At 38.3% G+C, this 15,000-nt stretch overlaps 1 protein-coding gene across 1 annotated transcript; it reads right to left on the reverse strand.

Annotated features, from left to right (window-relative positions):
* Nucleotides 1-10,426: 10,426 nt before the first annotated feature.
* Nucleotides 10,427-13,606, reverse strand: LOC138882846 (uncharacterized). Its single transcript, XM_070163482.1, has 3 exons — nucleotides 12,884-13,606; nucleotides 11,516-12,367; nucleotides 10,427-11,074 (listed from the first exon to the last, which is right to left on the reverse strand). The coding sequence occupies exons 1-3, from the start codon at nucleotides 13,604-13,606 to the stop codon at nucleotides 10,427-10,429; spliced, it is 2,223 nt and encodes a 740-aa protein (XP_070019583.1).
* Between the last annotated feature and the right edge of the window lie 1,394 nt (nucleotides 13,607-15,000).

The following is a 15,000-nucleotide window of genomic DNA, read 5'->3' on the forward strand; positions in this document are numbered from 1 at the left end:
GGTAATAGGAGGGGATTAAATTCCTTAAGGAAACACTGTGAATTCAGTAAGCTCGAATTGGTTTTTCTGTTATTTTGTTGTTTATTTCTGTTTATGTTCATTTATATTTTCCAGAATTATTTTATAAATACAGTTTACGAACAGTTATATCACAACGTCTCAACTTATGCTATATTTTTAGGAAACAAAAGTATGAGACAATCGAATGAGGTTATGTTGAGCACATGAAATTCTAATAGTTATTGTTTGAGATCCAATTTTATTTGAAGAGAATTTAATGACAGCTATCCACCAAAAAAACTGTTAAAATGATCTTCAAAAAAATAAAATAAAAACTATTTCTTAAAAAGTTTGTTTGACCCCATCTGAATTTGGCGTTTTACACCTTACGCCCGATTCTCAAGAAATAACAATTAACTTTGTGTACTTTTTGAAAATGTAAGGGCCTTTGAATTATTAAAGGTCGTTTGGTTTGTGAACAATTATAACATCGAAATTATAATAAGAGGATTAACTAATCATGAGATTATTTGGTGAATATACTTTTATTTGCAGATAATTCATTGGACTGACAACGTAATATATGATAAATTTGGATAAATTTTTCAAGATAAACTTTGATTTTCTTAAAAACTTAGATAAACTTGGATAAATTTTTATTTTCAATTTTAACTTTGATTTTCTTAAAAACTTGGGGAGAAGGACATATTTGTTATTTTTGTCGTTTTATCCCAGGACTAGTATTCTTGGGATTGTTACCCCCTAGATGCATACAATTGTGGTATAAATAATTTCAGAATTGCTTATAACAAAAAAAAAATTTCAACCAAATACGAAATAAAGTAATCTCATATTCTATCACGAGATTGTTATACCTAATTCTTATAATTAACCAAACGACATCTTAGTAAATATCCCCAACTCAATAACTGACTCAATGGATAAATATAAGTTAAAAGATTACTTAATAAATATAAGTTAAATGGTCACTCAACTATTTAAAATTATCAAGTAAAGTCACTTTTATTTTATTTGTAATAAAAAAAGTCATTTAATTATGACTATAGCATTCAGAAGGTCGCTCAGCCAAATTTCTCAAACTTTTGATTATCAAATACCTATTTTACCCTCTAAATTATCAATTTTATCTTCTTCTTCTACTTATTTTTTTTAATATTATGATTTTTTCTCTTTTTTATATACATTATGGACTTACCTATAGAACAAATAGGTTTTATCTATAAAATTAAAAATAAAAAAAATTATTTTTTAGCATATATAATGTCGGAATAATAATATAATTGAGCATAATTTTCAAGAATATATAATGTATATTATAAAAGATGCAAAAAAGGATAAAAGAAGAAAAGAATTGATAATTTATGGGGTAAAATAGGTATTTGGCAATTAAAAGTTTGAGAAATCTAGTTGAGTGACCTTTTGAGTGCTATAGGCATAGTTGGGTGCCTTTGCTATTGTCACACATCCTTCTTTTACCCCGGAAGGGTCTAATGGAGTTTTTTCCAATTTAAGTGACAATCGAAACGGGATTAGTTTATTTAAAATCAGAGTCATCACGTGGGATAGTTTATGGTGTCCCAAGTCATCGGTTTAAAATCCCGAATCAAGGAAGTTTGACTCTATTTACGGTCTGCGAACACAGAAATCCGGGTAAGGAATTCTGATAACCAGGGAGAAGGTGTTAGGCATTCCCGAGTTCCGTAATTCTAGCACGGTCGCTTTGATCATACTTGGCTTATTAAATTGTCTAATTACTTATTTTTAAACCTATGTACTTTTATCTCTTAACCGCTTTTAATTAAGAAAATTATCTTGAAACGGGTCACACGTACGTGTACCCGTTTATTTGGTGCGTCAAAAATCATGTCAAGCGAACGTGTCCACAATTAATAACGCTTTATTATTATTAAGAAAATTCGGCCGAAGTTGCGCGAATGCATACTCCGATTTTGTTTTTAGAAATCGTAATCATGTCACGCGAACGTATCCACAACCACAATAGTGTATTAAACGTGCCTAAAGAAAACTACGAATATTTGTCCCTTTTCATATCTAAATTAATATGAGGGGCATGTATGATTAAATGTGGATGACACACCTCGGACTATATTGAGAACAATTTTATTATTACGAAACAAGTTTGATCGAAGTTGCACGACCTCCGATTTGATTTTTAGAATCGTAATTACCAGTCACGAGAACGTGTGCATAATCACAATTATATTTTAAACGCGCCTAAAGGCTTTTCTATGAATATTCATTATTAATAACTAATAAAAGTATTTTGTGAGGTCCATAGGTGATATAGTTAAATGGCACACCTCATTCTATTCTTTAAGAGTCATTTTTTAACTAGGCCGAAAGACACCTGCATTTGCAATGGTTTGAACTTAAAAGGGATTATTAGTTGTGAACAAATTGGGCAATGGGTTATTTCAAGGAAATGAGCCGGCGTACAAATTCCTTGGTCGTTGAAATCAGACGGCCAAATTACTGAAGAATGATAAGAGAGTTGGGCCTTTGGGAAAGAGGCCTGAGATACACAAGCCTGATATGGGCCAGGCAGTCTTACTTTGGCCATTTAATAGGCCTGGCCGCTTAAGGGATGTGGTTCAACATTTTTGTTCTTGCAACCCTTCAAGCATCTGTTACACTTTGAACAACCCAAATACTCATATACACTAAACTAAACTAATTTCATCAAATCAAAAAAGAGATATTTACCATCTAATTTAAATTCAAACTACAGAACATTAGAACACTAGACACTCAATGAATCCTCAGGCCATATGCATTAAAAATCGAAACTACTACTAGCAGATGTTGAACTCATAGTAATTCTAACAATGGAATACTCCATACATTTAAACTAAATATTACAATGCAACAGTAGTTCCTAAATTTTTTCAGATACTAAAACCAAAATCCAAAACAGGCAAGTCACGATAAGAGTCAATTTCAGACTGAACATCACTACTAGCTTGAACAAATCCAAACAAAACCTAACCAGGAAAGTTCTTCATCTAAATTAAAACCATATTATAACAGTCCAACCCCAAATACTCGACAGAATGAGTTTAAACCAAGCTGAAACAAAAATGACAAACGAATATCCAAATAAAACCCCAAGATGAATTGTATAGTCCATGGCATGAATAAATACATTGAATCATGTAGTAAAACATAATTTAAGGCAAAACAAGGAATAGGTTTTTAATAACATAAACTGATACTCATCCAAACTAAAGTTTACATCTCCGATATGATTCAGATTTGAGCTTCACATATCAATAAGGTCCAAAGAGGTACCTGGATATCAAAATAAACCAAAGAAGATGAAGATTTCAGCAGTAGCAACAGAGTAAGTGCATCAGCAGATCAAACACAACAATATTCAGCTCCCTTAGACCAATTTTAACCCTAGGCAAGTCAGAAATTCCTTGAGAAAATTTTACGTTCTCCCTAATGGTGCAAACCAAAGAGCAATTTCCAGCAATTTTAAGTCAAAAACGATGCAGAAACTTTTGTATTTTTCAGGGTGTCAATGACAGCTGAAAATGCGAGAAAAAGGCTCTTATATAGACAATCCTAAGGCAGCCCTAGTCTAGCTAACCATTTTTCCTTTTACCCCTTTAATTATTGGTTATTTTACCCTTTTTAACCCTTTAAAAATATTTGAAAACTTTTGTTTCTTAGCCTGCAAGTCAGCCTATCCTTATCCTCTAGAAGTTTCCTACAACAAAAAGTATTCCCTACCCTCAAATACCCAAAACACCCTTGACACCCTTGTAATTTACTCTTCAATGCTGAACCAAAACCCAAAGGAAAACTACATGCCTCTCTTGTCCAAACAGGAATGGGCCAGCAACCCAAAAGAGACTCAAGCAATGAAATATAAAGGATTTTCAAAGTGAAACCTTATGAAACTGATTTAACAAACAAGATTAAAATTAAAAAAAATACAAACTGTGACTGACCTTGAACCAAAACGTGCTGAAAATGTATTAATAATTAGATAATTTAAACAACAACCAAAAATGAAAACAGTCTACCTTATGATTGCCCTAAACTTAAGAACTTATCCTAATCATGAAGAATGCCTGATTTGATTCACACAAACTGGATAACAAACCAATACATGGAGCACATAAATAACCCAATAATTTAGATGATCAGAGGTTTAAAAATTGAAGAAGGAAGTCGGAAAAACAAACAAAGAAAAATATATAATAAGAAACCAAGGAGAAGGAGATGAGGTATTGGCTAACATTAGAATACTCCATTACTCCAGGAATTAGGGCTGCCCTAATTTCTTCATTACTTTTTCGGTCATAAGAAGAGAAACATGAAGAAACCGATTAAAGAAAGGTGGAAGAAAAGGAAAGAAAATAGAAGGAGAAATCACAGAAATAGGTAGAGGAAAAAATAAGAGAAAATACCTAGTGATTGACTTAAAGAAACTCCGATTGCTCCGATTTAAACCCAAAACTAATGTTAGTCACATGTTCTTTGTTAAGAACAAATGACCAATACCAATTTCACGTTAAATCAGCCCTGAAACTTGAAGGCTTGAATCATAACCTTGCATGCCACAAATCCGGGTCAGGGTGGATTTGGGGCTTTAGGGTTTTGATTTTAGATCTAAAATCTGAACCATTTGGGATGGATTAGAAGGATATGGTTTGGATATTGTGAGAAAGGAGGTGACGGGGAATCTAGGGTCTAAATTTGGGGTGGAGATGGTGGGGAACTTTAGGGCGGCGACTAGGGTTTTCAGTCTCTGAGCATAAAGATGAGGAATGAAGGGGAAGTGTAATGGAGGAGCCTTTAGTTCTGACAATTAAATATCAAAAGGAGCCTTAGTTCCCAACCGTTTGATCAATGGAGATCAACGACTAGGATTCTAAGAGGGAAACGATGTTGTTTTGTTTAATATGGGGCTGGATCGGGTTAGGCAGGGTCAGAGGGAATGGGTTTGGGGGGGGGATCGGTCTAGGAATTGTTTGGGTCTTGGCCCAAATTGGGTTTTAAGAACAAATTCCCTTTCCCTTTTCTTTTGTTCTATTGTTTTCTTTTTTTTTCTTTTCTATAATTAATTAAAATTCCAAATTAAATTATAAGTTGATCTAATCTATAAAATTAAGCTAATCATCTACTATAAAAATTAATTACTCCTAAAATAAAAGAGAAAATTACTAATTTAAAGCTAAAAGGCTAAAAATGCAAAAGTAAGCCAATTTTTTTGTGATTTTCAATTTTAATGAAGCAACTAATTTACTAATTAACCTTTAAAATATATAAAATGACCTAAATGCAATACATGGTATTTTTAGCTTTTCATGATTTTTAACAAAAATAAACATGCACAGAAACGCAAACAATTAGCACAAGTTGTCACAAAATCCTATAAAATTGCAGATAATGGAAAAATTTTATTTTCTTGAATTTTATAGGAGTAATTCATATAGGGCAAAAATCACGTGCTCACAGCTGCTCCTCTTTGCTCGGCAACATGAAGAGTTTTCGTGCAAAGATAAAGTGAGCGGATACGAACTATTTTTGCCCGTTTGAATACTCCGTGGGAAGCATTTTTGAAAGATTTGACCGCACCCTGCTTCTGAGGTTGCCTACATATCCTTGACTATAAAGGAATCAGGTCAGTGTAGTTCGGGAAGTTTCGGTAGCTGGGACTACCAGGAAGCTGTGATTCCACTGTTGCTGCTACTGCTTGCTGAACTCCTTATTACACCAAGACAAAAGAAGCTAGACTAAAAACTATGATCTATGAATTACAAGAAACCTATCTACACTTCTTCAAACTTGATCTTGCAGTTTCTGCTGCTCTGTTGACTTGTACTCTCCAGGTGAGATTCCTTTGTTGCTGCCTTGAATTGCATTCTGAAGTGAATTCCCTTATTCTCCAGGCAGCGCCTGATTGCCAACATTTGAACTGCATTCTTTCGAAGCTTGAACTGCTCTCCTTGTTCTCCAAGTGGGCGCCTGATGGCTGACCTTGACCTGTTTTCTCCTTGAACATTGAACTGATTTCCCTTTGTTCTCCAGGTAGGCGCCTGATTACCAACATTTGAATTGTCCTCCTTTTCCTGAAACTTGAATTGCTTTCCCTTTGTTCTCCAGGTGGGCGCCTGATTGCTGAACTTGAACCGTCTTCCTTTGAACATTGCTGCTTTCCCTTTGTTCTCTAGGTGGGTGCCTGATTACCAACATTTGCACTATTTTTCCTTGAGACTTGAACTATTTCACTTTGTTCTCTAGGTGGGCTCCTGATTGCTGAACTTTAACCGTTTTCCTTTGAACATTACTGCTTTCCCTTTGTTCTCCAGGTGGGTGCCTGATTAACAACATTTGTGTTGTTTTTCCTCGAGACTTGAACTGTTTCCCTTTGTTCTCCAGGTGGGCTCCTGATTGCTGAACTTGAACCGTCTTCCTTTGAACATTGTTGCTTTCCCTTTGTTCTCCAGGTGGGTGCTTGATTACCAACATTTGCACTGTTTTTCCTTGAGACTTGAACGGTTTCCCTTTGTTCTCTAGGTGGGCTCCTGGTTGTTGACTTCTTTTGAAGATTGCTGCTTTCCCTTTGTTCTCCAGGTGGATACTTGATTACCAATATCTGCACTATTTTTCCTCGAAACTTGAACAACTTCCCTTTGTTCTCCAAGTGGGCGCCTGATTACCAACATTTGAATTATCTTCTTTTCCTCTGGTACTTGAATTTCTTTCCCTTTGTTCTCTAGGTGGACGCTTGATTTCCAACACTTAAACTGTTTTCCCTCGAAACTTGAACTTCTTCCCTTTGTTCTCCAGGTGGGCACCTGATTACCAACATTTGAATTATCTTCCTTTCCTCTGAGACTTGAATTGTTTTCCCTTTTGTTCTCCAGGTGGGTGCCTGATTGCCGAACTCGAACTAGCTCATCTGAAACTGCTCTTTCCCTTTGTTCTCCAAGTGGGTGCCTGATTGTCAAACTCGAATTGACTCATCTGAAACTGCTTTTCCTTTGAACTATCCTCCCTTGTTCCTCCAGGTGGGTGCCTGATTGCCAAAATATTAACTGCTTTGTATTCTTGAAACTCGTGCTGTCTTCCCTTGTTCTTCAGGTAGGCACTTGATTTCAACAAAACAGACAAAACAAAAGAAATTTTCCTTCTCCAGTTTAGTATTGGGAACATCTGTGAGTGTTAACCGATTCTTGTTATCAAAATAAATTCCTTTATCCTAAAAAATTCAAACCAAGCCTCATTTAAGTGAAAACTTAAATGCCAAATTACATTTCCCAAAAGTAGACCTCTCGTCAGACTTTGTTATCTACGAGGGCCTCAAAACTTACTAAATCCTATTATCTAAGAGGGTACTGGCACTTACTGCCGAGCCTGTCTGGCACTTGCTTTCCTTACGGAGGGTTTCTCCGAAACAAACAAAATCTCCTGCCCCTGTTTCAATTAAAGAAAAATCTTATCAGTTTGAAAATGTGGTGGCTAGTTTGCGACATTCTTGCTGAGGGTGGCCCTTTTGCTGTCGTGCTTTGCTTTGACTGGCTGCCTTGAACTGGCCAAGAATTGATTGCCTTTCTGACTGAATTTCAACCACAGAACCTTGAATGCTCTACACTTGACCCGTTGTTTTACATTTCTGTCCTTCCAATTTGAACCTCTGTATCTTCCACAAAGTTCACAAACCACTCGACCGCTTGAACTTTCATTAACACCTTATTTTTCACTTTCGCATCATGCTATTTCTGGTAAGCTATGACCACACTTTGCTTTGTGCAATTTTGGAAGTTGGTAGTAAGCTTTGAAGTCCTTTCTTATTTGCTTAAACAAGGCTGACATTGGAAAAGCCTTAGAGAAATAAACCTAAAGTAAATGAAATGCAATGACTTCGAGGATTATAAATAGAGAAGAAAAATAAAACGGAAGGACTATTTGAGGAAGAAAAGGAAAAGGGACTTATCTGAGTGAGGCTGCTGGAATCAATGATCATGGCATACATTTTGAATTAATCAGCCTAGTCCATTCAGTCAATCCTCTTTTAGTCTTTACAGTTTGTGCCCGGGGTTCCCATAATTTGATTCCTTTGCAAAGTAAACAACCTTGTTCGGCTTGCGGTGCCCTGAAGGGTTTTCACCAATAAGACTCTCTCATTTTTAATTTCTCTCAGCTTTCAATGGCCTTACGATGCCCGAGAGGGTTTTCACCAATAAGACTCTCTCATTTTTTTTGCTTAGATCAGAGTGTTGCCCCTGATATGAATCACACCTCTACTAGCTCGACTTGGCATCTCTCGAAGACTGATCGGAAGTTCTTTCTTTTGACCGTAATGCGAGCTTTTGGATAGGGTTAGAAAGAAAGGGTATCAAAAAGGCTCAAAACAACTTGAATGAGTTCAAAATTACAACTTTTGGAATTATATTTCTTACAACAACCACAACTTTCTGCCCCAGTTTTGGCTTGGGGACTTTTGAGTTTTATTTAATGGGACCGAACTGTGAGGCTGCCTATGTATCCTTAAAAGGAATCAGGTCAAACGTATTTCATGACATAGGAATTGCTTTGTTGTTGTTACTTCCTTCTTTTCTTTTCTTTCTCTCTCTCTTTTTTTTCTTTTCTTTTCTCCTCTTTTTTTTCTTTTTCTTCTTCTTTTCTTTTTCTCTTTTTCACTTTTTCCATTCTTTTCTTTATCTTTTCTCTTCTCTTTCCTCTTTTCTTCTTTACTTACCCTTCGCGTTCGTGTTTCTGAATTTTGCTACTGATTCCAAAAGAGGGGTACGAAAAGAAATAAATAAGACTCAAAAGGAATAACAAAGGATAAAGTGTTTAGATAACAGAATAAAATGACATCGTCATTCCAATCTTCAAAATATGCCAAGTACAAATAACAATTGGACAAACCAGAGAAATCATACATAATATCTTTTAACTGCGTCAGAATTGATAGTTATATCTACACATTTGCCTTCTATGTCTGTTAAATATAAAGCATCATTGGACAACACTAGTGTTACAATGAACGAACCCTGCGAATTTAGGGTAAACTTGCCCTTCGCTTCAGCCTGATATGGAAGGATGTGTTTCAATACTTGCTGACCCACTTCAAATTTCCGCGGACGCACCTTCTTGTTCTATGCTCTTGCCATTATCTTTTGATACAACTGGCCATGACACACTGCTACCAATGTTTTCTCATCAATCAAACTCAATTATTCGAGACGGGATTTGACCCACTCATCATCATCACTTTCGGCTTCAGCAACAATCCGAAAGGTTGGAATTTCAACTTCTGCAAGTATCACTGCTTTAGTGCTGTATACCAACAAATAAGGAGTTGCACCTACTGAAGTGCGAATAGTAGTGCGATAACCCAACAATTCAAAGGGCAACTTTTCATGCCATTTCCTGGAACCTTGCACCATTTTCCGAAGTATCTTCTTTATGTTTTTGTTGGATTCCTCGACTGCTCCATTCTCCTTGGAGCGGTATGGGGTCGAATTGTGATGCATAATCTTAAACTGTTGACATACCTCTTTCATAAGATGACTATTAAGATTAGCACCATTATCTATGATGATCATCTTTGGGATTCCGAACCGACAAATGATATTTGAATGAACAAAATCGACCACTGCCTTCTTGGTCACGGATTTGAAAGTTTTAGCTTCAACCCACTTAGTGAAATAGGCAACGACCACCACAATGAACCTGTGCCCAATGGATGCTGTTGGCTCAATTGGTCCGATGACATCCATTCCCCAAGCAACAAAGGGCCAAGGTATTGACATTGTGTGTAATTCAGATGGCGGAGAATGAATCAAATCTTTGTGTACTGGCATTGATGACACTTGCACACAAAACTGATACACTACCGCTCCATGGTAAGCCAATAATAACCTACTCGGAGGATTTTCTTTGCCAGAACATACCCACTCATATACGATCCGCATACTCTGGAATACACTTCGGCCATGTTAGTAGTGGCTTGTCTAGCATCTATGCATCTTAACAATCCCAGATCTGGAGTTCTTTTGTACAAAATTCCTCCACTGAAGAAAAATCCACTTGCCAAACGTCGAATTGTTCTCTTTTGATCCCCTGTGGCTTGTACCAGATATACCCCCGACCTGATGTACACCCTGATATCGTGGAACTAAGGCTCACCGTAAAGTTCTTCTTCCACCATGATACAGTAAGCATGCTGATCGCAGACCCGAATATGCAAAAGGTCAACATAAGCCTTATCTGGATGATGTAACATCGATGCCAGATTAGCCAAAGCGTCAGCAAACTCATTGTGGATCCTAGGGATATGCCTGAACTCTATAGATTTGATCCGCTGACAGAGATCCTGCAGACATTGTAGATATGGTATGAGTTTCAAATCTCGGGTCTCTCATTCTCCTTGTATCTGATGCACTAACAGATCTGAATCTCCCAGAACCAGCACTTCCTGGACTCTCATGTCCATAGCCAACCTTAAACCCAAAATGCAGGCTTCATACTTGGCCATGTTATTGGTGCAATAGAAACAAAGTTGAGCTGTGATAGGGTAGTGGTGCCCTATTTCAGAAATGAGTACAGCTCCTATCCTAACACTTTTCATATTAGCAGCTCCATCAAAAAATAGTTTCCAACCGAGCTTTTCGTCCTTCTCGACTTCGTCAATATGTGTTACCTCTTCATCGGGAAAGTAAATCTTCAAAGGTTCATATTCTTCATCCACTGGGTTCTCGGCCAAGTGATCGGTCAAATCTTGGGCTTTCATCGCCGCCTGAGTCACATATATGATGTCAAACTCTGTGAGCAAGATCTGCCACTTTGCGAGCCTTCCTGTGGGCATGGGCTTCTGAAAGATATACTTTAGGGGATCCAGGCGAGAGATGAGGTAAGTAGTGTAGGACGACACATAATGCTTCAATTTCTGAGCTACCCAAGTAAGGGCGCAACATGTTCTCTCAAGAGGAGTATACTTAACCTCATAAGATATGAACTTCTTGCTGAGATAATAGATGGCCTGCTCTTTCCTGCCAGTGATGTCATTCTGAACCAATACACATCCAAATGAATTATCCAGGACTGTCAAATAAAGAATCAAAGGTCTCTCTGGTTCCGGCAGGACCAACACCGGTGGATTCGACAATTACTCTTTGATCTTATAAAATGCTTCCTGGCACTCATCAGTCCATTTGACCACGACATCCTTCTTTAGCAGCTTAAAGATGGGCTCACAAGTTGTCGTTAGCTGAGCAATAAACCTGCTGATGTAGTTCAGCCTCCCTAACAGACTCATCACCTCGATCTTGTTCTTTGGTGGTGGTAGTTCCTGGATAGCTTTGATCTTTGATGGATCCAACTCAATGCTTCGCCGACTGACTATGAACCCCAACAGTTTCCCAGATGGAACACCAAATGCGCACTTTGCAGGATTGAGCTTAAGATTGTACCTACAGAGCCTCTAAAACAACTTTCTCAAGTGTCTGACGTGGTCAAACTGCTTCCTGAATTTTATGATCACATCATTCACGTAAAACTCAATCTCCTTGTGTATAATGTCATGGAATATGGTAGTCATTTCCCTCATGTAAATGGCCCCAACGTTTTTCAAACTGAATGGCATAACCCGGTAGTAGTATGTTCCCCACAGCGTGATAAATGTCGTTATTTCCGCATCTTCCTCATCCATTAAAATCTTATGATACCCCGCATAGCAGTCCACAAAATACCCAATCTCTTGCTTGGCACAATTGTTAATTAAAATGTGGATATTTGGCAGTGGGAAATTGTCCTTTGGACTTGCCTTATTGAGGTCACGGTAATCAACACATACTCTGGTCTTACCATCTTTTTTTGGCACAGGCACAACATTAGATAACCACGTGGGATACCGTGTGACTCGAATGACATTTGTATCAAGCTGCTTTGTGACCTCTTCTTTAATCTTCACACTAATGTCAGTTTTGAATTTTCTCACCTTCTGCTTGACAGGAGGGAATGCTGGATCAACTGGCAATTTATGGACTACCAGATCGGTACTCAAGCCTGGCATGTCATCATACGACCATGCAAAAATATCCTTATATTCAAACAATGCTTTAATTATTTCTTTCCTGATTTGCGGTTCAAGATGGACACTTATCTTAGTTTCACTGACATTATCAGGATCCCTTAGATTGATTGCTTCCGTTTCATTCAGATTAGGCTTGGGTTTTTCTTCAAAATGATTTAGTTCCTTACTAATCTCTTCAAAGGTCTCATCCTTATCATGTTCTGATTCATCATCACACTCTATTTCTTGGATTATTATTTCAGAATTAGATTGACTTTTAAGACTTGGCTGAAGATTCCTCATGCATGTCATGTCATTGAAACTAGCATAAAAAGAACTGTACAAAGAAGAAAAGAAAACAAAAATAAGAACTATCAGGAATGACGGAAAAGGGAAATTGCATTTCATTAAAATAAAGGATAACAGGGTTTGTACATCAACAAGCGAAAAATAAAAATCTAGGCCACAACCCTGGAATGACCCAGATAGAAAGGAAAATAAAACAAACTACCAAGACTCCTTCCGAGTGGGGAAAGGAGTAGCCTTCCAATTGTTAAGCTTTATATTCGGCCCGATGAACTGCACGTCCGCTTTGTTAGAACCTTCTCCAACTTCCACCATGTTCATATCATCAAACAACCTCTAGAACCTTTCTATTAACTCTTCATCAATGTCAACCACAGAACTTGGAACTATCGTCACTGGACGTTTCCTGGCAACAGGCTTGACAAAAGACCTGGAGAGAGGCAGAATAAGCTTCGGAAGTGTCGTCACCTTCTATTTTAACTTTTTAACTATTTTCACATCTGCCGGTGTGGGTTTGAATCCAAGATCGAATGTACCCAATTTCTCATGGAGGGACACTGGCTGTATGATACCCTGTAAGGATGCACCCAGACCTTTACCTCGCACAACACCATTTTTCAGCATTTCATAGGCCACCATGATGGATGCAGAGGTTATCTTTGGAGTTGGAATACATTTTCCTTCTGGAACCTTCTCGACCGGCACTGTTTCAAAAACTTGATAGACCCAAGGCCCTTTGTCATCTTCAGCCTCGATGAATGGGACGGGGGCATCACCGTGAGCCCACAAATTCTCCTCACTATGTACGATGATCTCGTACCTATCCCACTCGAACTTGACTATCTGGTGCAAAGTGGATGGGACTGCTTTGGCAGCATGAATCCAAAGTCGACCTAACAGCAAATTGTAAGAGATGGCTACGTCTAGCACCTGGAACTCCATGGTGAATTCCACTGGTCCTATTGTCAATTCAAGCACTATATCACCAACCGAGTCTTTTTCTCCACCATCAAAGCCCCGATCGCATATGCTATTTTTGTGAATCCTCTCATCATCAACTTTTAACGTGTTCAGTGTAGAGAGAGGGCAGATGTTTGTAGTGGAACCATTGTCAACTAATACCCAGGTGACCACAGAATCTTCATATTTTACCTTAAGATAGAGAACTTTATTGTGTTCAGTACCTTCTACAGGCAACTCGTCATCAGAGAAGGTGACCATGTTCACCTCAAATATTTTGTTGGCGATCTTTTCCAGATGGTTTACTGAAATTTTGTCGGGGACATGAGCTTCGTTCAGAATTCATCAGTGCCCGACGATACTTGTCTGAATGGATCAGCAATGATAGCAAGGAAATCTGAGCAGACGTCTTTCTGAATTGCTCCAGGATGGAATAATCTTATACCTTCATTTTCCTCAAGAACTCCTCTACCTCTTCCATAGTGTCTGTTTTCTTTACTAGAACTGGATTATCTCTGGATGTTTTAGCTTTCCTTAACTCTTCTGGGGCAAAGCATCTCCCTGAACGAGTTAACCCCTGGGCCTCATTAGCTTCTTCTTTCACTTCCTTAAGGCAAAGCATCAATCCGGTTTATGTCAATGAGCTACTGTATGGCATTTTTCAAGTGCTGACACTTCTCAGTATCATGCCCTGGAGTACCAGAACAATATTCATAGCTTACAGAGTAATTAAGATTCTTTAGAAGAGGGTTCAACAATTTCGACTCAATTGGCCTCAGCATATCCAACTGCCTCAATCTATGGAATAAATTGGTATAAGACTCCCCCAATGGGGTGAAGGTTTTCTTCTACTGCAACCTCTTATTTTTGAAGGCTGGATTGGTCTAGAAACCTGGGCCGGCAGGGTTTCGGTAGTCTCATGGGGGTGGGTGAGCATTTTGTGAAGCTGGATAGGTGTTTCTTGGGGCTGGGGCACGCCATTGTAAGTAGGCAGGAGGTTGAGTATATGTCTGGGCGTGGTGGATAAACATATAAGGGTCTGGTGATAAGAAGTAGTGTTGGGATGGATTATATGGAGTTTAGGTGTAGGTTCGGTGATGGGGTCGAGGCTGGGTATAATGGTGTGACAGGCCCCATGGTCTTGAATCAACTGTTGCCACATCTTCTTTCTTCTTCTTTCCAATAACTCCTCCAGTACCATTCTGAATGGCTTGGATAGTTGCTTTGATGGCCGAGTAGCTCATGATTTTGCTTTATTTAAGACCTTCTTCCACCATGCCACCCATCTCCACTACCTCGTTGAAAGACTTGCCTATGGCCAATATCAGATGGCCAAAGTAAGTAGGCTCCAGGGCCTGCAGAAAGTATTCCACCATTTCGCTCTCCTCCATCAGGGGGTTAACTCTTGTCGCTTGTTCTCTCCAGCAAAAATCGTATTCCTGAAACTTTCACTAGGCTTCTTCTCAATCTTAGTCAAAGACAAACGATCTAGAACAATCTTGATGTTGTATTGGAAATGACGAGCGAATGCTTGGGCCAAATCATCTCAGGTATACCATCTGCTGTGATCCTGACGAGTGTACCACTCTAATGTCGCGCCACTCAGACTCTGGCTAAAGTATGCCATCAATAACTCATCTTTCCCACCAACTCCT

This window comes from Nicotiana sylvestris, chromosome 12 (genome assembly GCF_000393655.2).
Source record: "Nicotiana sylvestris chromosome 12, ASM39365v2, whole genome shotgun sequence".
Taxonomy (NCBI): Eukaryota; Viridiplantae; Streptophyta; class Magnoliopsida; order Solanales; family Solanaceae; genus Nicotiana; species Nicotiana sylvestris.

Bases quoted from the DNA above. Each gene is read 5' to 3' on its own strand.
- LOC138882846 (XM_070163482.1), bottom strand. From the start codon at position 13,606: ATGGTCACCTTCTCTGATGACGAGTTGCCTGTAGAAGGTACTGAACAC. The intron at 12,368-12,883 runs GTGAAAATAGTT...AGGAATCTTCAG, and splicing joins TCAAACCCACACCGGCAGAT to CCAAGTCTTAAAAGTCAATC. The intron at 11,075-11,515 runs GTCAGACACTTG...GTATTGGTTCAG, and splicing joins TCAGGAAGCAGTTTGACCAC to AATGACATCACTGGCAGGAA.